Below are 27,267 nucleotides of genomic sequence, written 5' to 3' on the forward strand. Positions count from 1 at the left end.
CAAAATATAATCTTCATCATGAAATAAGACTATCCACATGCTTTTTATAATGATAAATACTTCCAAATGTCTCATATATATTCTATTAGACTGTACTTCATTATTTTTGATCACTCCCCAATATATCCAGACAATAAACATAATTATTTCTGCATCCAATAATAAGCATTGATTCCCAGACCACAGGAGAGGAGAACACTTCTCCGGGAAGTTCATATACACTTTGCAGTTGTCCACTCTTAGATTCCAATATCCACAGTTTCCCATCAGTAGATGCTGCCGCCAGCAACATTTCATTGCTACGATTGTGGTTATGGAAAGCAAATGGCGTTGAATACACCCTGGAGGTAGTTTCAAATTTCCATTGGAGGTGACCTTTCATACTACAACAGTAGATGAAGCAATCATGGGAACCGAAAAATATTTCTTGCTCTGATGCGGAGGTACATGGGGATGAAAAGATTGGCTCACTGGTCCAGAACCGCCAAACCTGAAGGGTGAAAAGGCAAAAATAACTCATTCATCACATTTCAACAATTCTGTATGTTAAAGCTTTATGCAAGTCTTAATAAAATGTAAGGGATGTAGGCTATTAAATGATAACTACACACAGAAAAAAATGGGTATTTCTGAAAAGTAGCATCCTCAGGTTAGACCTCTGTCCAGTGTTAAAATCCAGCATAAAATACATCACATATACTTATTGCATGAGTCATTGCTATACATAATATTAAATAAAATTAGTTCAAACCCCATTCAAGACTTATTACTAGCATTTTTAGAGACACTGAGTTTAAAAATAGAACTGCACTGATTTTTCAATGTATATTATCAAAAACTGTATCTCATTGTAGTCTCCTAATGCAGGGAGAAGGAAGGAAGTGGACTGAAAGGAAGAATCCATATTCAGTAATTTAAATTAAAACTTTAAACAAGAGGCTCTGAGATGTGTGTCTGACCTGTGGATATATACTGTTTGCTTACTTCAAAGCTACTACTAGAGACAAACCTGTTGGCCAATATTTTGAAGAAAAGACACAAGGAAGAAAAGGCACAAGTCCAAGGTAGTGTTTACAAACGCACACTATTAACAACAGCATAATAAAAAACAAATGTGATAAAGAATGGGCATATTCATGAAATATGACTTATAATCTCATTTCTGTCCCTGACTTGGACAAAGTCACTTTACTGTGTCTATGGTTCATCCACACAAACAGGAGTAATTGCATTTGCCGCCTCTTACTTCTTAGTAAGAACTTCCAAAATAAAAACATGCAAACAAAATAAAAGATTTCATCAAAAAGTGACTGTCACACAGCAAAAGAAACTGTGAGGCATGAGGAGGGGTGAATGTAGAATGAAGAGCGTACAGAATCAAAGCTAGCCATCAGTGGACTAACTTATGCTGGAGCTAGTGTGCCCGTCAGTCCACAAAGTAATCCCCCAAATCAAACCCCCAGCTGCATGGGTGCCGCCTATGACAGTCACCTGTGGTCACTTAAAGGAGTGCAGATACCGCTCCCAACAAAAGATCTGATACGGCCCCGAAGGGGCCTGCCCTGCCAGGCCTGAAGTCGAAGGTGGGATCTCCATACCATGGAATTTGGGTGACACAACAGATTTTCATTTTCATAGGAAAAACAGAGGCTTCTTCAAATCTGCATAACCTCAACAGAGTTAAAATAAGATTGGCTTAAAACTGTAAATTTTTTCAAAATTGGGGGAAGGGGAATGGCACAAGTATAATGATGTTTGGATAGAACCTTTTAAATCTACTATTGCACCATTTACAAATTAAGAAACCCATGGCCTGACAAAACAGAACTAGTTTTCAACGCAACTTGAATTATGACATTTAAAATTTTCCTTCAGTTGTCAGCAATTCCTATTGCTTTGAGAAAGCTATATGAAATTGAACTAGAAAAGTTTACCTGTTCTCCCAAGTGAGTGAAACAGAGTAAACTCCCATCCACACAGCCAACGCACACATACTGCAGGCAACACCGCGGAGACGAGAAGAGCGGTTTCCCACAGGAATGTCTCCAGACTCTGCTCCCCGTGGCCTGTCACGGGCAAAAAGCAATTCATGGCACTCCACTCACTACTCAATCACCCTGCATAAAGCAAACTCGTAAGTCTCCTGGAGGCAAAGCTGCAAAACTCAGAAAATGCTGTAATGACTCGCTGACATTATTGACATGCTGAGAGTATAAATGAAGCTGGTATACATACACACAGCTACAAAATTAACCAGTGCTATTTATGAGAGCTGATAAAAACTTGCAGCACAACCAGGTAAGAAATAAGTAGCACATAATTTCCATCCTTAGACCATTCGAACTTCTAATGTGAATGAGAACATTCTGTTAACTTAAAAAATAGATAAAAGACATGTACAGAACTTCATTGATTTTACTCATCTTTCTAGACTTCATGCCATATTCTTAATGAGCTCAATGATATCTGGGTTCTTAACTGAGATATGGCATGATATCTGTAACTGAAACTACCTCTAATGTTCAGAATTCAAAGTAAAAATAAAAGAATATTAAAGAAAAACAGGTAATAGAATCAATATACATTATTTTATGCCTACAGGATCTACAGCCAGTAAAAGTCCTCCCAGTGTAGCAAAATACAAGTGATGTGGAATCAGGTTCAAACAAGGCGAAGAAAATACAGTTCCTCCACATTTTAACTTCCAAACACACTTCTTTTCCTGCAAATAAGCAAGCAATTAATTGGTTTCTGCTGGTGGTTAACAAATCCACATATCCTGTGTCCTACATGCTATGTCCATTTAACTAATGTTTTTATTTTTATTTTTTAATATATTTTTAAATATATTTTATTGATTATGCTACTACAGTTGTCCCATTTCCCCCCTTCACTCCACTCCATCCTGCATACCCCTTCCCTCCCACATCCCCCCCCCCTATAGTTCATGTCTATGGGTGGTACATTTAAGTTCTTTGGCCTCTACATTTCCTATACTATTCTTACCCTCCCCCTGTCTATTTTCTAACTACCATTTATGCTACTTATTCTCTGTACCTTTCCCCCACTCTCCCCCTCCCACTCCCCTGTTGATAACCCTCCATGTGATCTCCATTTCTGTGGTTCCGTTCCTGTTCTAGTTGTTTGCTTAGTTTGCTTTGGTTTTTGTTTTAGGTGTGGTTGTTAATAACTGTGAGTTTGCTGTCATTTTTACTGTTCCTATTTTTTATCTTATTTTTCTTAGATAAGTCCCTTTAACATTTCATATAATAAGGGCTTGGTGATGATGAACTCCTTGAACTTGACCTTATCTGAGAAGCACTTTATCTGCTCTTCCATTCTAAATGATAGCTTTGCTGGATACAGTAATCTTGGATATAGGTCCTTGCCTTTCATGACTTGGAATACTTCTTGCCAGTCCCTTCTTGCCTGTAAGGTCTCTTTTGAGAAATCAGCTGACAGTCTTATGGGAACCCCTTTTGTAGGTAACTGTCTCCTTTTCTCTTGCTGCTTCTAAGATTCTCTCCTTCTGTTTCATCTTGGGTAATGTAATTATGATGTGCCTTGGTGTGTTCCTCCTTGGGTCCAGCTTCTTTGGGACTCTCTGAGCTTTCTGGACTTCCTGGAAGTCTATTTCCTTTGCCAGACTGGGGAATTTCTCCTTCATTATTTGTTCAAATAAGTGTTCAATTTTTTGTTCTTCCTCTTCTCCTTCTGGCACCCCTATAATTCGGATGTTGGAACATTTCAAGATGTCCTGGAGGTTCCTAAGCCTCTCCTCATTTTTCCGAATTCTTGTTTCTTCATTCTTTTCTGGTTGGATGTTTCTTTCTTCCTTCTGGTCCACACTGTTGATTTGAGTTCCAGTTTCCTTTGCATCACTATTGGTTCCCTGTACCTTTTCCTTTGTTTCTCTTAGCATAGCCTTCATTTTTTCATCTACTTTGTGACCAAATTCAACCAATTCTGTGAGCTTCCTGATTACCAGTGTTTTGAACTGTGCATCTGAGAGGCTGGCTGTCTGTTTGTCACTTAGTTGTATTTTTTCTGGAGCTTTGATATGTTCTTTCATTTGGGCTTTTTTTTTTGTCTTGGCGCGCCTGTTACATACAGGGACGGAGCCTTCGGTGTTCACCTGGGTGGGGTAATGCTGGTCGCTGTGCTGTGACGCTGTACGTGGGGGAGGGGCCAAGAGGGAGCAATGGTGCCTGCTCTACTCTCTGCCAGATTTCAGTCACTCCCTCCGCTACCCACAATCAAATTGGGCCCCTCTGGTGCTGATTCCGAGTGGGTGGATGGGCTTGTGCACACTCTAGGCCCCTGTGGGTCTCTCCATTGACCTCTCCTGTGAGGCTGGGAGTCTCCTGCTGCCGCCTCAACCCCCACGGGTGTTTTCAATCAGAGGTTTGAGGCTTTATTTCCCCACACTGGAGCCGTGGGTTGCGGGGTGTGTCACCCAGTCCACCAGCTGCTGCCTCACAGTCCAGCTGCAGCTTTGCCCGCCCCCTCCACAATCCACCACCTTGCTGGGTCCGCCAGCTGCCGCCTTGCCGTGAGTCCTCTCCACCCGGCTGCCCGTCTCCACCCCTCCTACTGGTCTGGGTGAGTGTTTCTTCTTTATCTCCTTGGTCGTCGGACTTCCATACAGTTCAATTTTCTGTCAGTTCTTGTTTTTGTTTTTCAATTGTTGCTGTCCTTCTTTTGGTTGTTCGAGGAGGCACAGTGTGTCTACCTACACCTCCATCTTGGCCAGAAGTCAAGTTTTTATTTTAATATAAAAGTAATAAATGGCATACGCACATACACACAGGACTTAATATAGCTGAGATCATCCTGAATATATACTTGGTGTTAATTTAGCTCACTTATTTGATAAAACTCTTTAAATATTACTTTAGTACATAATACCCCATATGAATAATAATTTATCTCTCTACCTCATCATTGGAAACTGTTTGCAACTAATTTCTTGAAATTATAAACAACTTGGCAAAAGACATCCTGGTGCACATATCTGTCCATGTTTCTGATTATTTTGCCACGACAGACTCTGAGAAGAAGAACTGTGCTGAATCAAAGGGTATGAAATAGTTCCCTACAGCCAAACTGGTTTCCTCAGATGCTTCACTAGTCCCAGCCTTCCATCACTTTCTTCAGCACTTGATGTTAGCACTTAGTTCTAATCTAATACTATTTGTTCTCTCACAGTTTTTAATTTTCACCCCTCTCATTATTAAAGGATAGAAATATTTAAATACATTTACTACCATTTCTTCTTTGGAGTCCCTTGTTTATTTCCCCCCCCTTTTTTTTTTTTCCCATGATCTGTATATTGCATTGTGTGCCTACCACCCAAAGTCGAATCATCTTCTGGGTCTTTATATTTTTCATTTTAACTTGTATTTGCTTTCTCATTCATACTTATAAATATAAATTAGCTTTAATTGTCACATGAGTTTCAATTTTTTCCCCAACTTCTTTTAAATTTTGGAATTCTAACTTTTTTAAGTTTTATGTAATCAGGTCTTATTTCTATTGTCAGGATAGTAATTCTAAGTCCTTTGTATTTCAAAACTCTGAGTAGCAAATTTATTTGTGAAAATTTGGTAAGGAAGTAAAAAATGTCTTAAGATATGACTTTAACTCCTTCTTCTTCCCAGACCACAATGCTAAACTTGGAAAATAGCTAGCACCTGCACCCCTCGTCAGGAGTACCGGCAGTTTCATACTCTGCCACACAGGAGACCGGTGCGTAAGGTCTTACATAAATATCCAAAGCATACGCATGCTGGTCATGAGAGCCAAGGTGAAAGAGTCCTGTGGTTGGATCCATGGTTGGGGAGCTTTTGACAGCATCCTCAGTAGGAAACGTCCAGTGTATTTCTCCATTATTACTTTTCAGAACATAAACTAACCCATTATAACAGCCTGTTGGGAAACAAAATATAGAAGGTGAGATTTAGATGTTGCTAGAAAATAACTTTTTACCCTAAATCTTGACAATTGATACTCAATGCTCTTCATGTGTACTCAGGGTCTCTGTGCAGCTCGGGTGCAAACTGCAGCAGTGTGAAGCAGAAACCGAACAGCAATCACTTATGTAAAATACCTACTTAGTAGGCATACCTTATTTAAAAAACACTACGGAGTGTTTCACCGATAAGGAAACAGTGAAGCCTGCTGCAGTGGACAGAGGCTTGGACAGAGCTGGACTATAATCTAGTCATGGCTACCCTTGAGCAAATCAGCCAGTGCTGCTAAACCTCAGATTATTTTTCTGCTGATGTGGATACATCTACTTTCGGGGTTGTTGTGAAAATCAAGATAAACGCCCAGTGCAAAAATGGTGTTCACCTTGAGAAGGGTGCTAGTCCAAGAATTTCATATCTATTAACTTATTTAATCCTCACAGTGAAGCAAATGCCATCATACCTACATTTTATAGATGACAAAACTGCAGCACAGAGATGAAGTTACTAGGGCAGAACCATTCAGCTAACATGTGGAAGAGAAGACTTTGAATCTAAGAAATCAAGCTCCAGAGCCTGGGCTCTTACAGCTACACCGGACTGCTTCTCCCAAACTGCTGGTACGGATGAGGAGATGGGGCAGGAGCCCCTGTCTTGGCGTAGCCAAAATAACCCAGGTGGAAGTGGGGGAGGTCAAAATCCACAAAGCAAAGATCACTCAGGTCCCCTGGGGAAGCTGAATTTGGGCATTGGCCCACCACTCTCTACCAGGGGTATCTAACGTTTCGGTGTCTCTAGGCTACACATTAAATACACAAACACTAAGGAAAACTGATGAGCAAAAAAAAAAAAAAAAAAGGTTTTAAGTAAATTTATGATTTTGTGTTGGCCTCATTCACAGCCATCCTGGGCTGCATGCAGCCTGTGGCCTGTGGGTTGGACACCCCTGCTAGCTGTTTCCACCTATGGTTTTAACCACTGCTGCTCACTTGAAGCCCAATTTCCAGAACACTTGCTGTGCTGGGTTGGTTTGTTTTGTTTTGTTTTTTCCTGGCAGTTACTGCTTGTAGCAAGAGAGCGGTTTGCTTAGTGATGGCGAAGAGAAATGTCCTACATAGTGAAACACCCCAGGACTCAACAGGGTTATGAAAATTTCTTTCGGTTCAGTTCAATTCCAGAAGAAAATTGGGTTAGGCATTAGATTTCTTAGATATGACATCAAAAGCATGCTCCATAAAAGAAAAAAATGATAAACTGGACCTCATTAAAGTTAAGAATTTCTCTTCAAAAAACATATGTTAAGAGAATGGAAATTAACAAGCCACAGATTGGGAGAAAACATGCAAAACATCTGATAAATATGTACCTAGAATACATAAAGAATTCCAAAAACCCACAAGTAAATAAATATAACAATTAAAAAATGGGTAAAAGATCTGAACAGACACTTAATAAGATACTCAGATGGCAAATAAGCTACTAAAAAGAGGCGCAACATTATTAGTCACTAGGGAAATGCAAATTAGAACCACAATAAAAATATCTCTCCAAAAGTATCTGTATGACTAAAACAGAAAAAATTCATCAATGTAGACTACAGCTGCGGAGCTTCCCAGAGTCCTCGCCACCGCGCCCCTCTGCAGCCAGCGCCATCGCACCCTCGCCCCAGCACTGGCACTGCTGCACGGGCTCCCCCTTGGGGCCGGTGCCCTGGCACTGGCATCCCCACATGACCCTGGACCCAGCTCCAGACTTAGCACAACAGCACACCTCGTCCAGCCAGTGCCCTCACAGACCACAAGATCTTCCCCTAAAGAAGCCAGTCCACACAGTCTGGAAGACGTGGCTGCTTCTTCCAGTGCGAAGGCACCGATGCAAGACGAGGAACGTGACATATCAAGAAAATATGACACCACCAAAGGAGCACAAAAAATTTACAGTGACTGACACAAGAGAAGTGGAAATCGATGAGTTCTTTGACAAAGAATTCAAAGCAACTGTTTTAAAGAAGCTCAGAGCTACAAAAGAACACAGATAATTCAATTAAATGGGGGAAAACAATGCATGAACAAAAAGTAAATAACCCAAATAAAAAATGGGATAAGGACCTGAATAGACTTCTCAAATGAAGACATACAAATGCCTAACAGGTGTAAGAAAAAGTGTTCACCACCACTAATCATCAGAGAAATGCAAATAAAACCACGAAATGCTCATACCTGTCAGGATGGCTATTATTTTAAAAAATCTTTTTAAAATGCCAGTCCCAAGTGCTGACAAGGATGTGGTGCAACTGGACCTCTCATACATTGATGGTCGGAATGCAAAGTGGTTCAATCACTTGGAAAATAATTTGGCAGTTTCTTATAAATTAAAACTTACATTTACAATACAACCTCCCCCTCCTAGTTACTGACTCAAGTTAAATAAAAACACAGTCATGCTCTGACCAGTGTGGCTCAACTGGTTGAGCGCAGTCCCGAGAAGCAAAAGGTTACTGGTTACATTCCCTGTCTAGGGCACAAGCCTAGGTTGCGGTTCAGTCCCGGTTGGGGTGCATATGAGAAGCAACGGATAGATGTTTCTCTCTCACATGAATGTTTCTCTCTCTTTCTCCTTCCCTCCCTCTCCCTCCAAAAGTAAAGAAATAAGTAAATAAATAAAATAAAAATGTATAGTCACACAAAATCCTGTTCACAAATGCCTCTTGTAATTATGCATAATTATTAAAAACTGGAAATAACCCAAATGTGAATGGATCAACGAGCTGTGGTACACCCACACAATGAAAGCAGTAAAACAGAAACTGCTGATGCATGCTGTAGTGTGGATGAATCTCAAACACATGCTCAGACATTCCAGGCTCAAAAGCGACACACTGTGTGATTTCATTTACATGACTTTCTGGAAGAAGCAAAACTAGAGAACAGAAAACAGATCATGGGCACGTGGGGGCTAGGGGTAGGAGCAAAGAGGACTACAAAGTGACATGGAATTTTTCTGGCGTAATGGACTCTTGGTTGTGCTAATAGTTACATGAAGGTATGCATTTGTCAGAACGTAGAACTATATACTAAAATGGGAGAGTTCTACTCTGTAAATATATCTTAATTTTAAAAATGTTTAAAGTAGTAAGTGACCACCATGTACCAGAAGCTTTCAGTCTAGACACTTGGGATGCTGACAGTAACCTCAGCAAGCTGACTTACCTGGATGGGGATTACTCATGATCATTCACATGTGTAACTGCAAGTTTCCTATAGTTTTATTCTCAAAATGTAGGTGTTTGAAAGGGAAGGATCAAACACAGATTCAAGTAGATCCCAGCTAGGATAGCACAAGCAGGGAGGTACAATTCTACAAACTTAGGCTGAAAAGTTTTGATGAACAGATTCTGTAACGTGTAAAATGAAACCTAACGCAGTTGGGGAAGTAAAAAGGAGAGGCATCACACTTGAACCCCCATAGTCCTAGTTAAGTAAAGTCACCCATACTTCAATGAAACTGCATAGCAGCTAACACCCAATGCACTTAGTCGGTGCCTAGCAATGTACTAAGACATTCACAAGCAATGATCTCATTTAGTCCTCTCAAAAGCTCTATTATGATTGTGGTGGTTTTAAATTTTGTCCACAAATTATTTGACACTCTTCCTTTCAAGAGCCTAATCCCTCACCCCCCCACTCCCCCCACCCCCTACCGCTTGAGTGTGGGCCAGATTTGATGAGGTACTTCCAAAGGGAATAAAGCAAAAACTATAGTATGCAACTTTGGAGACTAAGTCATAAAGCCACTGCATCCCTCCTTTCTCTCTCGGATCACTTACTCTGAGGAAAGTTTGCTGCCGTGTTGTGAGGGTATTCAAGCAGCCTAAGGAAAGGCCCATGTGGGCAGAAACTGAAGCTTCCTGCCAAGATCCAACGAAGAACTAAAGCCTCCTGCTGGCAGCAATGTGAGTGAGCCCAAGTCAAGCTTTCAGGAGGCTGCAGCCACATTAAAGACTCTGAGCTGGAACTTCTGGCTAAGCTGCTCCTGAATTCCTAACCCACAGAAACTGTGAGATTTAATAAATGTGTTATTCTAAACCATTACGTTTGGGGATAATTTGTGATGCAGTAACATGTTTTATTTACTATGTCCACAAATTCAAGAAAAAACTGAAGTTCTGTGAGATTTAGCAACTGGTCAAAGGTCACAGAGCTGGCAGCAGCTTTAGAGCTAAGTTCAGGTCCAGAGACTCTACACCATGGCCCACACTGTGAGAATCAGAACATGGTTAACAATTATTCCTTGACAGCCAAATCCACCATACGTACGTTTTCATTTTTTATTTAACTTAGTCTTAACTAGAATACTGTATGGTAATTAAATATAACTCTGTAAACCTCAAATTCAGAAACTTACCTACTACAATAAAGTTTCCACACTTAGACACACATGCTGAGGATTCAATTCGATCTCCCAAAATCTGTTCCCATTTCACCTTCCCAGAATAAAGGTCAATTGCCATCATTCTATGAGAATGGGAGCCGATGTATACAGTTGCAGAGGAGTTATCAACAGCTGGTATTACAACCAGAGGCGAGGCGTCCACACATTTGTCTGTGTCTGACCTCCACCTCACACGCAACTCCAGTGTCTCAGTCCCTGTCACAGGGAGAGTCCCTGTCACAGGCGCTCTGCCTTCACAAACTTTTTCAACACAGGCTGAATCTTTTGACTTCCCAATAAGAGCTGGAGGACTTAAGCTTTGCACTTTTTGAATATTAGGCTGTGAAATTAAATCAGAGGAACAGGCTGAAGGGCAATGTCCTAACTTAGATAGAAACCTAGTAGTATTCAGAGGCAGCATCTGACTCCCTCTGCTCAGTGCAATAAAAGCATTTATCTCGTTGTCCAAATGTAAAGGCATGACTGATTTCTGACGTAAAGATTCTCCACTGGTTTCTTCTTGATTAATGTCGCTGAATTTTCTTTTTGTGGCGTAATTCTTGTTAAATGTCCGATCTTCATCTGGAAACACTGTTTGAAGGATGTGACTGTAAATCTCTAAAATGGAACTGCGGAGAATCATTTCCAGGAGCCCAGGCACTGACGTACCAACAAAATTTTCAATCTCGTTGAGGAGCCGTACGGATTTTAAGGAATCTCCACCACTATTTAAGAAGAGTGACTCATCAGGAGCCTTCAAAGAATCTTCTGAGAGACTCAGAATAGACTACAGATGAGAGAAGGGAGAATATGGTGAAATAAAGGCCTAAAATCAAAAGACTTAGAATTCAACATTTATAGGTAATATATAGGGAGATAATAGTACCTACAGTAATATAAACATAAGACACAAAAAGTTTTTAATAATTAAAATAAATTTTAAAATCATTTCTTTATAGTAAAGGAAGCCATCTCTATGCTACCAATTTTGTCACAAACTCACTCTAAAATCCACATTACACTTCTCTTTAACACAGTTTTCCTAACCATAAAATAGGGAATGTAATTATAAAACATTGATTTACTAATTATAAAGCCCTCAAGTTACTAATATCTGATATTTCCATAATATGGGAATAGTATTTATCTTTATTTGCTTCATACAAACCAAAATTATTTTCTGAAATTTAAAAGTGAAGTAGATTAAGACTTTTATCTGGACACCCTTTATTTTCAGACAAGACTGTACAATTACACCCTCTTTTCAGAACCCTTTAGAAAACTCCACATTTTATCTAAAAAAATTGTACTGACCTATGGTTGTAATAAAAAATACATATATATTTCAAAATAAATTTAAAAAATTGTTTGATATGTATTATATAATATATAAATTGCCAAAGGCAGAAATATATGTTGTGGCTGGAAGTTCTTCTGGAATAATGATGTACGTCCCTGCACCACAGATCACGGTACGGCAAGGTTTGGCTGTTTTCCTCACTGTGACAAGAACGTTCCAACACTCCGCTGGCCCTCTTCGGGATAAGTTACGTCAAGATAGGTTTTGTGCACTTGGGCCTTTTTTGACTACCTCCCTTCCAGTAAATTTCTTTATAGGGAGCTTAATTTAATCTCACAGTAGAGAACCTAACCCTTATTTTAATATAAATTGAATAAACGAAGCTATACTTCATACCACATGGGCAGCAATAACATTCTTAGAAAATGTTATTGGACTTATTAGGATGCTATCATTCCCTAAAGATATCAAACAACCTCTTTACAATAATAAATTTATATCTTAAAAGTTGTACCTTCCACAAATGCTGTAATTTTTCCCAAAGTTCCTCTTTTCCACTGAGCTTATGCTCAGACTTCAGGTTTGTGTAGTTTAAATAAATCTTGTTTAACTCAGAAACATCAATTTTGCCTTAATATAAAAAAGAAATAAGTTCTAAATTTCGGCTCAAACCTTTTCTATCTTTGTTAGTCACAAGAATACACACATTTTTCAATGTAAAGGTTAGAAAACCTATTGAATAGTTTGTCATAGATAATTAATTCTAAAGAAAGCAGTCCCATCCTACCAAGAATGTAATGGGTCATAAATATATAGATACAGATAAAAAAAGAAAAGAGGATTAGCTAATGTTTCTATTTAAAAAGTTAAAGAAATGGTACTATTAACTGAGCAATTACTGCATTTTGAAGTAAATATTAAATAAAGATGAAATTGGGAAGGCAATATAATATGGTAATTAAGAGCAAATTTTATTGACTTTTTTTATACAGAGGAAGTGCGAGAGAGAGAAAGAGAAACGCTGATTTGTTGTTCTACTGATTGACGCACTCATTGGTTGCTTCATGTACACGTGCCCTGACGGGGACTGAACCCACGACCTTGGCATATCAGGACGACACTCTAACTGAGCGACCCAGCCAGGGCCTAAGAGCAAATGTTTCGAAGTCAAACAATCCTACACAGAACTGCAACTCTCCCACTAACCAGCAATGTAATCTTAGAAAAATTACTTGACCTCTTTAAGCCTTACTTTCTGCATCTGCAAATGGGAATAATAATACCTACTCTCAAGATTTTCTGGAGATAAACTGAGTTAATTACACAAAGCATTTAACAGAGTGTCTACCACAATATATTCCACATTACTGTACTTTAACGTGTATAATGTGCAGTTTTTTTCCCAAATTGTTGAGGGAAAAATAAGGGTGCACATTATATACATGGGTATAGTGATTACATACCATGGCTGTAACAATACTGTGTCCGGTGCACAGAAAACTGTGGGTGCACATTATACACGGCACAATACGGTATTTATAATAAGGATTTGCATGGCCTTTACACCTTTATGCATACAGTTAGTATCTGTTGGCACTGTAACTTTTGCTTCAAATTATTTTACCATGAGATGTGAATGGCAGAGAATCAATCAGCACAAGCTCATCCGGGATCGCATGACTCGGAAGACGTTCCTCCAGTTCTTTAAAGATGTAATCCTTCACTAACTCAGTTTTGGACACGATGAATAGAATTAATTTTTCCTGATTATACCATGTAACTGCACAGGACTCCACTTGCTGAAGTCCTTCAGCAACCTATGAGAGAGATCATCTCAATTTTCCAGTAGGACATTTAAAAACAAACTTCCTAAATGCTCAAACTTATTATGTCTGAAATCAATACAAATTACATTGTGAAATACACTAGATATTTTTAAAAACTGTTCTATTACCAACACACAGGTTCTTAACATTTTTCAAAAATAATTGCTTTTATAGCAAAATAAACCAATTAATTTTCAGTTATCAAAATCCACTTTGTCACTTAATTTTTTTAAACTATCTCTTCATGCTAGGAATAAAGAGCACACTGAATTATCTATTCCTTATATTATAATTCATCACTAATACCCAATCTTAAGCTTAAATGATACTGATAGAGAATCTTGGCATAGAAAATGGGTGGTGGCTGCCTCTAATACATACATATATGAATAGATATTTTAGTATTTAATTTAAATACTTTTACCTGTTGCACAAGTTCGATGTTAAGACGTTTGCCATGACGTTTGATCTGACTGTCCTTTCGTCCCAAGAAAAACACCTCGCCATCTTGCACAGTCACAAAGTCTCCTGTGGCTCGCATTGTGCCAAGTGCTACTGTCATTTCACCATCAAGAAAACATACTCTGTTCCTGCCACCTTCACAAGATATAAACACCAATGTAATAAAAAAAAAATCCACGGAAAACATATTAAAAACCTTCAAATCAAAATATCTCCAAAAGTTCAGTTACTCAGTTTCAGATTTTTAATATTTATAAGAAAGGTGGGCTCACTTTTAAATATTATCAAATTAGATATAATAACCTCAAGTAAAATAAGGGTAAAAAAATTTCTAAAAACAAATGTGATTTAAAAAATTCTTAGAACACTGATTAAATAGAGTTTTGGCTGTAAATATAAAGGTCCAAGTTCCTTAGAGTGTTAGACATTGTTATCTCTAACAATTACGGTAACTTACTAAATGTTTCATCACTATGAAGATGAGATTAAAATTATCATCACTGAAAAGAATACTAGATTATAAGAAAAATTAGGGAAAAAATAAAATTAACACTTTTTTTCTTGGAAAAAAATTCCCAATCAATAAATATAAAACAACCTAAATATACTTGGCCATTGCCTTCTTGAATTCTGAAACCATCAGTATCTCTGACTTCAACTACTGTTCCAAGCAGTGGAAATCCCAGTTGTACAGGCAATTCATATCTACGAAAACACAAACTAGATTTAACATCTTTCATTTGAATAGAATATTTTGCAATGTATTTGAATCACATTGTATCAAATAAAGAAACAAAATGTTTTTTGTTGTGTTATAATTCAAAGATTACCAAGAGGAAAAGGTTAGATGGAAAAGTTATCATGTTATTTGTTACTGTTAAGTCACAGAAAGTTCTAGTAGGATCTGTAGCACCAGTTATAATATGAAAGGTTCTGGATTCCCAACTTAAAATTCTAGATTAATTAATGTTCTAAAATTATTACCACAGCGCCTATCAAAAGCACTATTAGTGTTAAGATACTAGAAAAATAGTTTCTCTCTACTGTACTTAGTTAGTAAAACTCTTACTTCAAAGTAGAGTTAAGAATCTTCTCTGGAATCCTATAAAAAGTCGCCCAACTTGATACCTCAGTGATACCGTAAACATTAAATATTTGTGTTCTATTGCCGTCTTCCCTCCAGCTTCTGAGGACAGTCAGTGATGGACATGCTTCACCGCCAAGGGCTAATACTCGAAGAGAAGTACTGGCTGATAAAACAGTGGACTTGATCAGCTGAGATCCAAATCTTCTAAGCAATGTTGGGGTTGCCTGTAGATACATTAAAAATAATTTATTTTTCCCCTTCATTTCTTTAAAAAGGTAAACACTGCACTGACTGGTTCAAAGCTTAACACTGGGAGCCCACAAGGAAATTAAGACTATGTTTATTAAATGGCAAATCATGTTTTGAAACTCAGGCAGCATTATCTTCTGAAAGTGAATATCAACTTTGCTTTAGCAAAAACCTTGAGAAAAATATTAGTTATATAGTTTAGACAAAAAGTTTTCAAGATCAAAATGACAAAATCTAGAATATCAATTTACATTCCCCTCTCCCATTATCTCTATGTAAAAAGTACATAAAAGGGGTAAAAATATGACTAAGGAAAACAATATGAATAAAGATTTTTAAAAACAACTTTATTGAGGTATAACTGACATATAATAAACTGTACATATTTAAGGTATATAATATAAATTTTAAGATATAATCTGGGAGACCATTGTAATCCAAATAAATATATTCGTCACCCCTAAAATTACCTACATACCACTGTAATTCTTCCCTCCAACTGGGCCCCTTCTCCAGACACTTGCTGATCTATTTTCTGTCACTTATGATCAGCTGGAATTTTCTAGATTTTATAAAAATGTAACCATACAACATGTATTCTAGCTTCTTTCACTCAACATAAATACTTCATGATTATTCTAATTTGTGTGTATCAGTAGTTTATTCCTTTTTGTCTTAGTTTGTTCAGGCTGCTGTAATGAAATGCCACAGATTGACAGGTAATGAACAACGGGCATTTATTTCTCACAGTTCTTGGACACTGGAATTCCATGATCAGGGTGTCAGCATGGGTGGGTTCTGGTGACAGCCCTCTCCCAGGGCTGTACTGCCAACTTCTTGCTGTGTCCTCACAAAGTGGAAGAGGCTAGGGAGCTCTGTGGGGTCTCTTTTGCAAGGGCAACTAATCCCATTCATAAGGGCTCCATCCTCCTGACCAAAGCTCTCCCAAAGGTCCTGCCTCCTAATTCCATCACACTGGGAATTAGGATTTTAATGTGAATTTAGGAGTGGGGGACAGACACACTCAGATCGTATGACTTTTTATTGCTGAGTGGCATTCCATGGTATGGCTTAAGAATGGCTTGTGCATTTCCACATAAAATTCAGGATCAGCTTATCAATTTCTACCTAAAAAGTCTACTAGGATTTTGATGGGGACCATATTTAATGTATGGATCAATTGGGGAGAACTGTAATCTTGACATTATTGAGACTTCTTATCTATAAACATAAAACATCTTTTCATTTATTTAGCTCCTCAATTTTTTAAATAAAGATTTATTTATTTTCAGAGCGAGGGGAAGGGAGCAGGAAAGAGAGCGAGAGAAACACCAATGTGAGAGAAACACCAGTTGGCAGATTCTTGCATGCCCCCAACTAGCTCTTCAATTTCTATCAACAGTAATTTATAGTTTACACTGTTCAAGTCCTGCTCTTCTTTAAATTTATTCCTGTTTTATTATTCTTATGCTATTGTGAATATAATTATTTTATTATTTTAACTTTGGGGTTTTTCTTTCTATTATGTAGAAATACAGTTGATTCTGTATATTGAGCCTATATCCTCCAATCTTGCCAAACTTGTTAGTTCTCGTAGTTGCCTCTCTAATTAAATGGTATAAATAGCCCTGGCTGGTGTAGCTCAGTGGATTGAGCTCAGGCCTGTGAACTGGAAGGTCACTGGTTTGATTCCCAGTCAGGGCACACACCTGGGTTGCAGGCCTGGTCCCCAGTTGGGGGCCTGCAAGAGACAACTGATGATCCCTCACACATTGATGTTTCTTTCCCTCTTTTTCTCCCTCCTCCTCCCTCTCTCCACAAATAAATAAAAATATTTTTTAAAAGGTATAAATAATACTTTTGTTACCCAGAGTAAGCAAAAAATGCCCAAGTATATTTTAGGTTTGTAAGGAATGAAAAATTGGGCCTTTCTTCCCAAGAGAAGAAACGGCTTATTCCTGAAATAAATAGAATAGATCCTTAATTTCCTCAAAAGCTCAGTCCATTTCACTTTGGGGCCTTTCTCCTCCACAATAACTCAACATGTTCTATTTTTTTCCAATTTTCAAAATCTTAGTAGCATGTATTTTCTTTAAGTTTCTATGATCCTTGCTTAATATCAAATTATATTTTGGTAAGGTTATTGTAAATAAAATCTGTACAGGGAGCTCTTTTTAAACACACACACAGAAATTCTTGATGACTTATATATCATTTAATAAGAAATCTGACTTTGGAAGTAAAAGATGAACCCAGACAACAAAGCAAAAATTCACTATAAGACAGAACATGTGTGGGGGGGAGTGGTGAGGAGAAAATGGAGACAACTGTACTTGAACAACAATAAAATCAATCAATCAATCAATTAATTAAAAATCATGTGTTTTATACAAAGGAAAGAATAACCTGTCAGTTTCTGTACTTCCTTACTCAAAGTCAAATGTGACCTGCTGATAATATTCCAAAATAAGTATTGTCAGTTAAATAAAATCACCATGAAACTATATGCAAAATTTGCTGTGTTCTGGGAACAGAGTTAGTGAATGTGTATCAGTTTCTCAAAAGGAGCAATGATGCCAAAAAAGTTAAAAACCACTGCTAAAGTAAATATATTTGAGATTGTGCTAAAACATTAAGCAAGAGGATCAGAATACAGAGGTTTAGATCACTGACTTGACATAGAAGTAAAGTCTCTTGATTCCTTTGGTATAACTATCACTCAAATGTATTAAGGCACTTTGCAAACATTGCCTGAAAAATATGTTTCTTTAATTTTATAAAATCTTGCCCAGACTCACAGAATGACTCACCAACAGACATTTTTATATATATATGAACTGAGTATAGCAATATGGCCTGCTAGGAATCAATGGATATAAATTCTCATCTGTTGGTGAGTCATTCTCTGAATGTGTATGTGTAGGGTGTGTGTATACATGTATACATGTATAGGCATGCACACATATGTATGTGTGTGTTTTATTTATTTTTCAGGATGAAAAACACACTGCCTAAAAACCAAACTCAGTATCAAATTTTGTTCTGGGGGCAGAAATTTAACATCCTCTTGAGTCTCATTATGCTGTATATAAACCTGGTGTTTTTAATTTATCACGATATACACATTATTTCTCTCTAGTATCAACTACTTGCAATTAATATCTTAAGGCTTGTGGACCAGTAACATACTTTCAAATATATATTTTTTAATTTTTAAAAATGCCAAACTTAATATATGTTTCTGTAGGTTAAATATGCTAATGTAAAAACTAGAAAAATCTAAATTTCTAACTCAATTGCAATTTAACTGACTTAGTTTTTAGTGTGAAATGCAAGAAACTTAAACTCTAAGACAGGCAAGGCAGCATATGCCGATAGATCTGAGTGCAAGTCAAGTTCCGCTAGGTATCATAGTATACACAAAATGCACAATAAAATGATTTGCTAGGCAGAATTGGCTGATTTTTTTCTTTTTTTACATTATCAAACAAAAAGAAAAGAGAGATCATTGGGGACAGTCTTTGATAATCAAACTAGATTATCATGAATCCATTATAAAGAACTAAAGGAGTGCAAAATATTTTCTAAAACACTTAAAGTATTGAATCATGAAGAACTAAACATTTCATTTGCTCCTAAAATGTACCTGCAAAACCGTCACTCTGTGATGGGAAAAGAGAACAGCAGCTAACTTTGATGGGAACACTTTGACAGCAGTTGGTACAATAAGCAGAGAGGCACCACTTGATAGAGCAACAAATATTTCCACAACTGAAGGGTCAAAGGTCAGCGGTGAAGCCAGAAACAAAACATCCTTTTGTGTGATCTCAAAAAGTACCCTAAGGCAAAACAGAGTGTAGTTATGAGAAACATCTAACATTTGGCAACCACATATCCTAACAAAGAATTTATGACCAGTAAGTTTTTGGATGCAGGCCAGATTTTTATTCTTATTTTATTCTTATTTTTATTTGCTCTTAAGATTAACCAAAATAGTGCTATTAATTCTAGAACTCTTCTTTATAAGTGTAAGGATTAAAAACCATTTAAAGCAGTATATAATTTTTACCATGACCTATTTCATCATCTGTGATAGCTTTCTGATGTGTGAACTTGGCTGGATTGAACTACAGTTCCCAGAATTCCCTATCTAGTATGTTTTCCATTCGGGTAGAAGACAGGGGTATTCTCCCTTGAAAGCTAGAAGACAGAGGGAGGCAGTTGCATTTGGTAGCACATCCACTTTTGGCCAGTTATTCAATGAAACATGATTCTAGGTGCTGCTGTGAAGATATTTATTGATGATTAAAGTCCTTGAATAGCTGACTTTAATCAAAAGAGATCTCATACTGGGTTGGCTGGACTTGGTCAGTTGGAAGGCCTTTAAGAGAATGTTTAGGTGTTTTCTGGAGAAGAGTCTCCGAAACAGTAGCTGAGTCTACAATTACTCTCCCAACCCTGTGGATCTTCTTTCCTAGTTGCGTGTGGACAAGCACATGCCCATGAGCTTCCAGCCTGCTCAAGACCACCCCTTTCTGACTGTCTACCCTGGGGACTTCACTGCTGCTTAGCCAGCCCGCACAACTGTAAACCAGCTCCTTGTAATTAATCTCTGATACATCCTCCTGGTTCTTCTCTTCTGGGAGGAATCTGGACCTATTCTATCCTACTTACTCAGTGATGCATCGTAGAGACCTCTGACTTCCCTTTCCCACTATCTGACACTTTTTCTTAGTAGTAAACAAAAAGCAGCACAGAATGTATGTAGCTAGGATAATAATACAGAGCAGGGGTAGTCATTGTTGAGCCTATGGCAGTGCTTCAATTTGAACACACAAACCTAATCTATCTAAAAGCAGGGATTACCTTAACCTCAAAATATCTTCAAGTACGGTAATGTGGGGACCCATTCAGAAGCCTGGAGTTCGTAAGATTATTTTAAGCTGAAGACATTTTGAAGTCAACAGACGCAGGAAAAAAGCCTTCTTCGAGCATCCCTTATCTGACTATAGCAGCAGCTTTGGGGAAAATGAGGCTGCCATAAATTCCCTCTTCAGAGTGGCTTTTACTTCCAGCAAGGACCCAAAGCGTAAACTACTACAACCCCCTCTGCAGGGGAGTTTTATGGCCCAAGGCAGGAAAGACTGTTCTCATCAGCACAAACCAACATTATTACAAAGTTTCTTATCTCTGTCTTTCCTAAAGCAGCATACTTGTTCTTCCCACAGAAGCCTTTTCTTCCCCTCCCCTTTCTCTAACAAACTAGGAATATAAGCCCTCTAACTTTAACCTTCTCATGATGAAGGAGTTGAGTTAAAGGCACTTGAAAAACAGCATATAAAAGAAAAACAATCTGATCTTCCTTTTTTTCCTCCCATAAAAATAGGAGCTGAAATTCCCATATGAAAGACATCCTCTCTACACCAGAAGGAAAGTAACATTCTTATTATTAAGGACTAGAAGTTGAGACTCAGAGAATTCTATACAAACAGACCTGGTTAAAATAATTCTTATCTTCCCTTGGCCTACCCACATAGCCTAGTCAGTTTTTGAACATGACTTTGTTCAACCTGATATAAAAGCAAGCACAGGTTTTGCCATCTCTGAGTCTTCACTCCTTATGAAGGGTTGGCACATAAAACGTGGCTGGTTGAATAATGCAGGGGCTACAGGTTCTGAAGAAGGACTGTAAGGACAGAACTTACCGAAAATGCTGGATGTTCGGCACTATACATGCATGAGGGACTCTGACAATCTTAGGTATCCCCGTGGTGCCTGACGTGTGGAGAACATAGGCTAAACAATGCTTCAGCCTCGCATCCATGAGCTCCGCTGACTTTCCTTCACTGCTGTTCTCAGAACTCGTGCCGTTTGCCATTTTTTCTTTTTCAGGTTTCTCCTTGCCATCATTGAGCATCCAGCTCACCTCGGCATTTTCCCAGTGAAGGCTGAAGAGTACTAGGTCATTATGTTCTACCGTAGATGTGTCAGATGCATTCATTACTGTTCCATAGGAAGATCTGAATTTCTGTTCAATGAAGAGCAAAATTTTCCAATATGTTAAAAGACATTCTTTTTTACATGGAAGTAATGAGAAGTGTTCATTTACTCATTCATTATGGCTTTTAAAAATTTTTTTGAGGACTTGCTATATATCTAGGGATTAAAAAAATAATAAATTAGAAAACTCTGAGAATAAAATGCTTTATTTACTTTCAAAATAAAGACATAGAAAAACACACAACTGCAGTACAATGTGCCAAGTGTGACAAGGAAATATGCTTAAAATGTTAATGGGAACAGAGGAAGCTGACTTATCTGCCTAGGTCAGAGATTGCTTCTTCGTATGTAATGTTTGTGTTTGTAAGTAGCTATTCCCCAAATAAAGAGCCAATAACAGAGAGTAAGACCCGAGAAAACTGGTGTAGTGGAGAATATCAAGCATTCCAACAAGCTGCAGAACTGGGCAAGGGGAAGGTGAGTAGTGCTGTGAACAGGAGACGCTAATCCTTAGTAACTGCATAGCCAGCACTACGGAGTTTAGACCTGAACCCGTAATGAGATCCAATTGAAGGCAGCAACCGCACAGACCAGACTTTATTCTGTCGAGGCTCTGATAAGTGAGAGCCACTTAGTGAACCGTTTGCCACAATCAGATATGCCGTACGGGCCTGAACTAGTGTGCTGCCACCAGAGTGCACAGAAAGGGTCTATGAGCAATGAATCAGTAGGACTCGGTAACTTTCTGGAAATAGAGTGAGCCCAAGAAGATTGAGTTTCTGGGTCAGGTATTTGGTAGATAAAGATAGATTAATACAGAACTACAGAACTAAGCTCGATGAAAAGATGCTAAATTCAGTTTGTACATGTCAAAAGTGAGGTTCCTTTGAATATACCTTTTTATTTTGATAAAAAGCAGCTTAATGAAATATAACTTAAGTTTTCACTCAATGTAAATGAGAGAAAAGACATCAAAACCCAGAAGTCTGTGGTGTTTTCTGTTTGTTTGGTGTGAATATATTATGAGCGGGGTGTGATGTGGCCTGTAATATTCGAGCAATTAAGAGACTACACATGCTAAAGACTTAGCTCAAAAACCATCGTCTACCATTAAAATTTTTCTGTCTCTACTAGGTTACATTTACTTCACTCAGGACAACATCACACCATGCAGACCTTACAGGTTTGGGAGTATTATCCTTTTCTCTCCGACTAAATTATAGACAGTTGGAGGGCAAGAATCCTGGGAGGGCTTCTTTCACACAGCATTGCCCTCCCAGGTGACGTGACTCTAAACAAGAAATGCAGTGTAGGCTCCATCTTGCTGAACATATAATACCAACACTTGCCCCTAAAGCTGTGTTTCTCGGCTAGATCTTTGGTTGGCAGTCAAACATGTTTTAAATGTAATAAATTTAATTTTCCAGAAAGGTTTGATTTAAGTACCAATCTCTTTTTCGAAATCTAAGCTTGCTTATAATTCTTTAATGGTTCTGACCACTGTAAATTGCTATAAATATATAAAAATAAAAGTTTCAAGTATTATAAAGTTTTCCTAGGATAAAAACAACTTTGGAGAGAGAAAGGAAATTCAAAACAAAGCACAATACATTATTATAAAGCTGGAAGATATGTTCACGCCATAGAGCAGTGTTTCTCAACAGACGGCGGGGGGTGGAGGGCACTTCCAGCAGGCAGTAAGTAATGTCCGCAGATAGCGTTGGCTGTCAGAACTACAGGGTGCCGCTGGCATCTGGTGGCTGGAGACCAGGCAAGTTGCTAAACATCCCATAGTGTACAGGACACTCGTCACAAAGAAACAATTACCCAATTCAAAATGTCAACAATGCTGAGACTGAGAAACCCTGCAGAGTTAGTAAATTTAGAAATCAAGAGGGGATTAAGGGGAGACCTTTCAAATGAAAGATAAATGTAACACATAAAGAACACTTAATGTACACTTACGTTAATTTGCTGTTTTTCAACAAGGATATACTTTAGATTACATTTTCTCATAAAATGAGTTGACAATGCTGGTGGTGAATCTGGATCAATGGGAGCATAAGCAGCAGGGACTTGGAGAATTCTAAAGAAACAAAATATATAGTCAGCATACAATGTATGTTGCAAATAATCTTTAAGCATTTCTATTTCTCTATGTACCTTCCTATTGACTTTATCAGAAATTCCCAGTGTTTTTGTTGCCAAATTTTGTTTATAAGTAGTTATTTTTATCTAACTCTTAAAAGTGAATATCCTGAGTGTTTACTATATTAAATTCTCATTACTTAATACAGAGAAATCTAAGAATTTAAAAGCTAATGTATTACAGTAAAATAAATTAACTGGCTACTACCAGATACCAAACAGGTAGCAACTCTTATTTATTCATCTATGTAGACTAACCTAAAATAAACTAAATGTCCACATGCCTGCAAACTAAAAAGACATATTTCACCAAAACCAGTATACCTTAGAAGGGAAAAGAACATTAATGAAAAATTTTAAAATTTCTTTTGTCTTACATTTATATAGTTACACTACTAACACACATACTATGGGATGAATATCAACTTGTCCAATTCTTTAGTTTGTATTTACTGCAGAACCCTAATACAGAAATCACTATATGAGAATAATATTCTAGAACTTAAATAACTGAACATTTTGCAAATATATGTTCAAATCAGTACCTTCCTCAACTGATCTCAATTTTTAGGGAGCATTATCCAAAACTCTCAATTATTTATTCATTCACTTATTGAATATTTGAATACTTAAGACTTCAGTCTTAGAGGGAAAAAAAAGTCATATGATTTCTGAAATTTGTGTTTTCTTTGATCTAACAATAGAATTTATAACTTTTCCTCTAGCAGACAAATGAAGACCTTATATTTTGGAAATATTTAAATGTTCTACTATTAGTGAAAACTTCTAGTCTCTCCTCAATAAACTCAGATGAATTAATTTAAAATAATCCTGGGGGAAATATGATCTCTTTTAGCCTCTCTAGAATATACAAAGCAATACCAAAAAATCCAATAGTAAAGAGAAAAATAATCTTCAATATATTCTATGTATTAAAGAATAATAAAGTAGGTTAGAATAACATCAAGTTTTTAGTTCTAAAACATATTACCCTAAAATCCAAGAGGGCACGTTTATCCCAGGATGGCAGTAGAGACCAATTTCTCGAATTCCTTGAAAGTCACAGTGTAATAGCAGAAAATCTGATAATTCTGAAGCAGCATGAACCAGAGTCTTGTAGGTGTAATAAACTGGAGGTTGGTCATTACATTCATCAAAACATACAGCTATTTTATTGGAATAAATGGAGGCAGCCTCATGCACCAATTCCTGAAGAGTCATTTCACTGAAGTTCATCTAAACATCACTGGTAGGAGAAGTGTTACTGAGATAGGGAGTTTCAGGGAGCCTGGCAGAGGGAGATGGAGAAAGAGAAACTTTGATACAGTCACTCTTCACAAAAATAACTGTGTCAAAGACATACAATTAATGAATCTCTGAACTTATGCATTGTCTATGGTAACTTTGCTGAGAAAAATGATGTTGAAAGTTAATGATATAATCATCCCAATGCTGGGTCAGAGCTAGAAGAAAATTTGGGAGGGGGGTGGGAATATACACAGATGAGGACAAAAACAGGTAGAAATGTAGAATTCTCTGTCAATTGACAACAATATAAAAAAATGTATATATATATTTAACGAATAAAACCAAATGTAAAGCACTATATATAAACTATGCCAATTGCTATTTAGTATAATACTTTACACAGGTCACATCAAGTCAATTCACAATTGTTAAGAAGTAAGCTATTCATACTCTACTTGATATTTAAATTGCCAATAAATTTAGACCTAAGTGTAGTACTACAACTCAATAAAACACTGTATCAATACAATGTTCTCAGGGCTTCTCAATGTAGATTAAATAAAAATATTTGAAACATCAAAGAAATTTTAGGAATCACTCATTTTTTAAAAACTCAAAACTACTAGTATTTCCTTGAAGGTAAAAGTGATTTTTTTGAAGCCTACTTTCCAGATTTCTAGGTACATAAGATTTTAATTATTCAAGTTTTTAAAATTTTCATACTTATTTAATTGATTTTCCTACTGATTCAAAATACATTTTCATCCATGTCATTTACTGTCAACCAGATAACATCGATAAAATATCCCTACAGAGAGCAAAATGGATCTACACTGCTGAGACCCATCAGGTTAGGGAATGTTACAATTTCTAATATGAAGTTTAAAATTTGAAGGTAACTTTAGTACTTACAGTATTCTTTTTAGTGAGCATTTCTGCAAATACTAGCTATTTTGTGATGCACAGGGTAAAAATTTTAAGCTTCCTTCATAAATGATCATTGCAAAATATTGGGAAGACTTACCATAGCACGCACTCAAATTATGGGAACGACCTCTTTTCCAAGCAACAGGGCTGAAGGATACCTTCTGCTACTCTCTGCCAAATATAAAAAACAAACTGCCTACACTATAGAATGTATCATACTAATGCATTTTAACAAAAATTTGCAGTCTACATGCAAAAAAATGCATTTTAAAAATGCCAAAACACATACACCAGTTAATTTCTCATTTGCGGACAATCTACTCAATATATTATACCCCAAAATTACTCAACATCGAAGTAAGGGGCAAAATTATAAAGTGAAATATTTCTTGTAATGCCACCTGCCTAGGTGGCTAAGTTGGTTACAGTATCCTCCCATACACCAAAAGGTTTGTGGGTTCTATCCTGGTTGGGCGCTCATTCGGGTGGTAACCTCTCTCACATCGCTCACCTGTCTCCATCTCTCACCTCTCTCTCCTCCACCTTCTCTCAAATCAATAAACATATGCTCAGATGAGCATTTTTAATATTGCCATTTTTCTGACGAATTACAACACTCACCACACAAATCTGTTCAATTAAGATGTTTTTCTACTTTTGAGTTTCCCAGTGGTTGTCACGGAGGATTAAGGCAAAATCTGTTCTTGTTTAAGGTTCTTATTTTCATTTACTAAATCAAACACATTCTCCCCAACAAAGAATTCTGTGCTTATTGGATGTCTGAACACTTCTTGGATCTTTCAAGGAAAAAAAAAAGGCAAAATCTGGTAAACAGATTTCATAAGTAATGAGATCAGTAAGTTTAAGATATTATTTACTTTGCAACTGCAGAAGCTGCTATTTAGTCTCACAGGAGTGACAACAAATTCTCTTGCTTTGGGGATTCTCCCAAAGTTACTGGCTATTTTAAAGAGTTAACTAATCTAGAAACTCGTTTCCCTGTATCCACCAGATTCTTAACTTATATTATTAATTACGTTTAATAACAAAGCACTTTATAGCTTCCCAAACAATTTTTCATTTGCTCTTTGAAACCAGCTACCAGGTAGGCAGGGCGGGATTATTTCCAAAGAAGGAGCAGGGGATCCAAGGCTGGACGACTCAGGGGACATCACACAGATCGGCTTAGTCTTTGCACGACACCAGCCCGCCAGACACCACTGATTCAAATCAGAGGCCAAGCGGTCGCCCTGAAGCTGGGACAGCCCGTGCACGGCCAGTTCCAGGTCTCGGGGTACCCTGCCTCCTTCACACATGCCCCTGCCGGAATCAACCTCCTGCCACCACCCATTCTGAAGGCCTTGAGGGGTGGGCAGGAGGTCCGAGCCTGTCCAAACCTCCTGGCAACCCACCCAAGACACCTAGCCACACACAGCGGAAGAACAATCACCCACAAGGCCCTAAAGGCCAGCCCTCTGCGCCGCTCGCGGGGATCTCGGATGCTCTCGCTCTCCCGGAAATCTTCCGTGTCGCTGTGTTGACGTCACGCGAGCGACAGGGGGCTGGCGGTGTCGCCCTGCCTCCTCCCGACGCTGCGGAGCCAGCCGGCTGGGAACGCTG

The 27,267-nt window shown here is 37.8% G+C and overlaps 1 protein-coding gene across 11 annotated transcripts; it reads right to left on the minus strand.

The window, feature by feature from the left end:
- On the minus strand, positions 1 to 27,190 carry AASDH (aminoadipate-semialdehyde dehydrogenase). Of its 11 annotated transcripts, none has more exons than XM_045185858.3 (17): positions 27,102 to 27,190; positions 26,269 to 26,444; positions 25,745 to 25,818; positions 24,464 to 24,760; positions 23,290 to 23,410; positions 21,030 to 21,352; positions 18,971 to 19,163; positions 15,058 to 15,299; positions 14,587 to 14,693; positions 13,951 to 14,123; positions 13,325 to 13,517; positions 12,215 to 12,330; positions 10,374 to 11,187; positions 5,765 to 5,928; positions 2,600 to 2,722; positions 1,935 to 2,066; positions 1 to 490 (listed from the first exon to the last, which is right to left on the minus strand). In XM_045185858.3, the coding sequence occupies exons 4-17, from the start codon at positions 24,706 to 24,708 to the stop codon at positions 101 to 103; spliced, it is 3,336 nt and encodes a 1,111-aa protein (XP_045041793.2). In that variant the 5' UTR covers positions 24,709 to 24,760; positions 25,745 to 25,818; positions 26,269 to 26,444; positions 27,102 to 27,190; the 3' UTR covers positions 1 to 100. The 11 variants fall into 11 exon arrangements, with proteins under 11 accessions (XP_045041793.2, XP_045041784.2, XP_045041774.2 ...); XM_045185849.3 differs by having other exon boundaries at positions 27,060 to 27,156; XM_045185839.3 differs by having other exon boundaries at positions 26,750 to 27,156.
- Between the last annotated feature and the right edge of the window lie 77 nt (positions 27,191 to 27,267).

Source organism: Desmodus rotundus, chromosome 4 (assembly GCF_022682495.2).
Source record: "Desmodus rotundus isolate HL8 chromosome 4, HLdesRot8A.1, whole genome shotgun sequence".
NCBI lineage: Eukaryota > Metazoa > Chordata > Mammalia > Chiroptera > Phyllostomidae > Desmodus > Desmodus rotundus.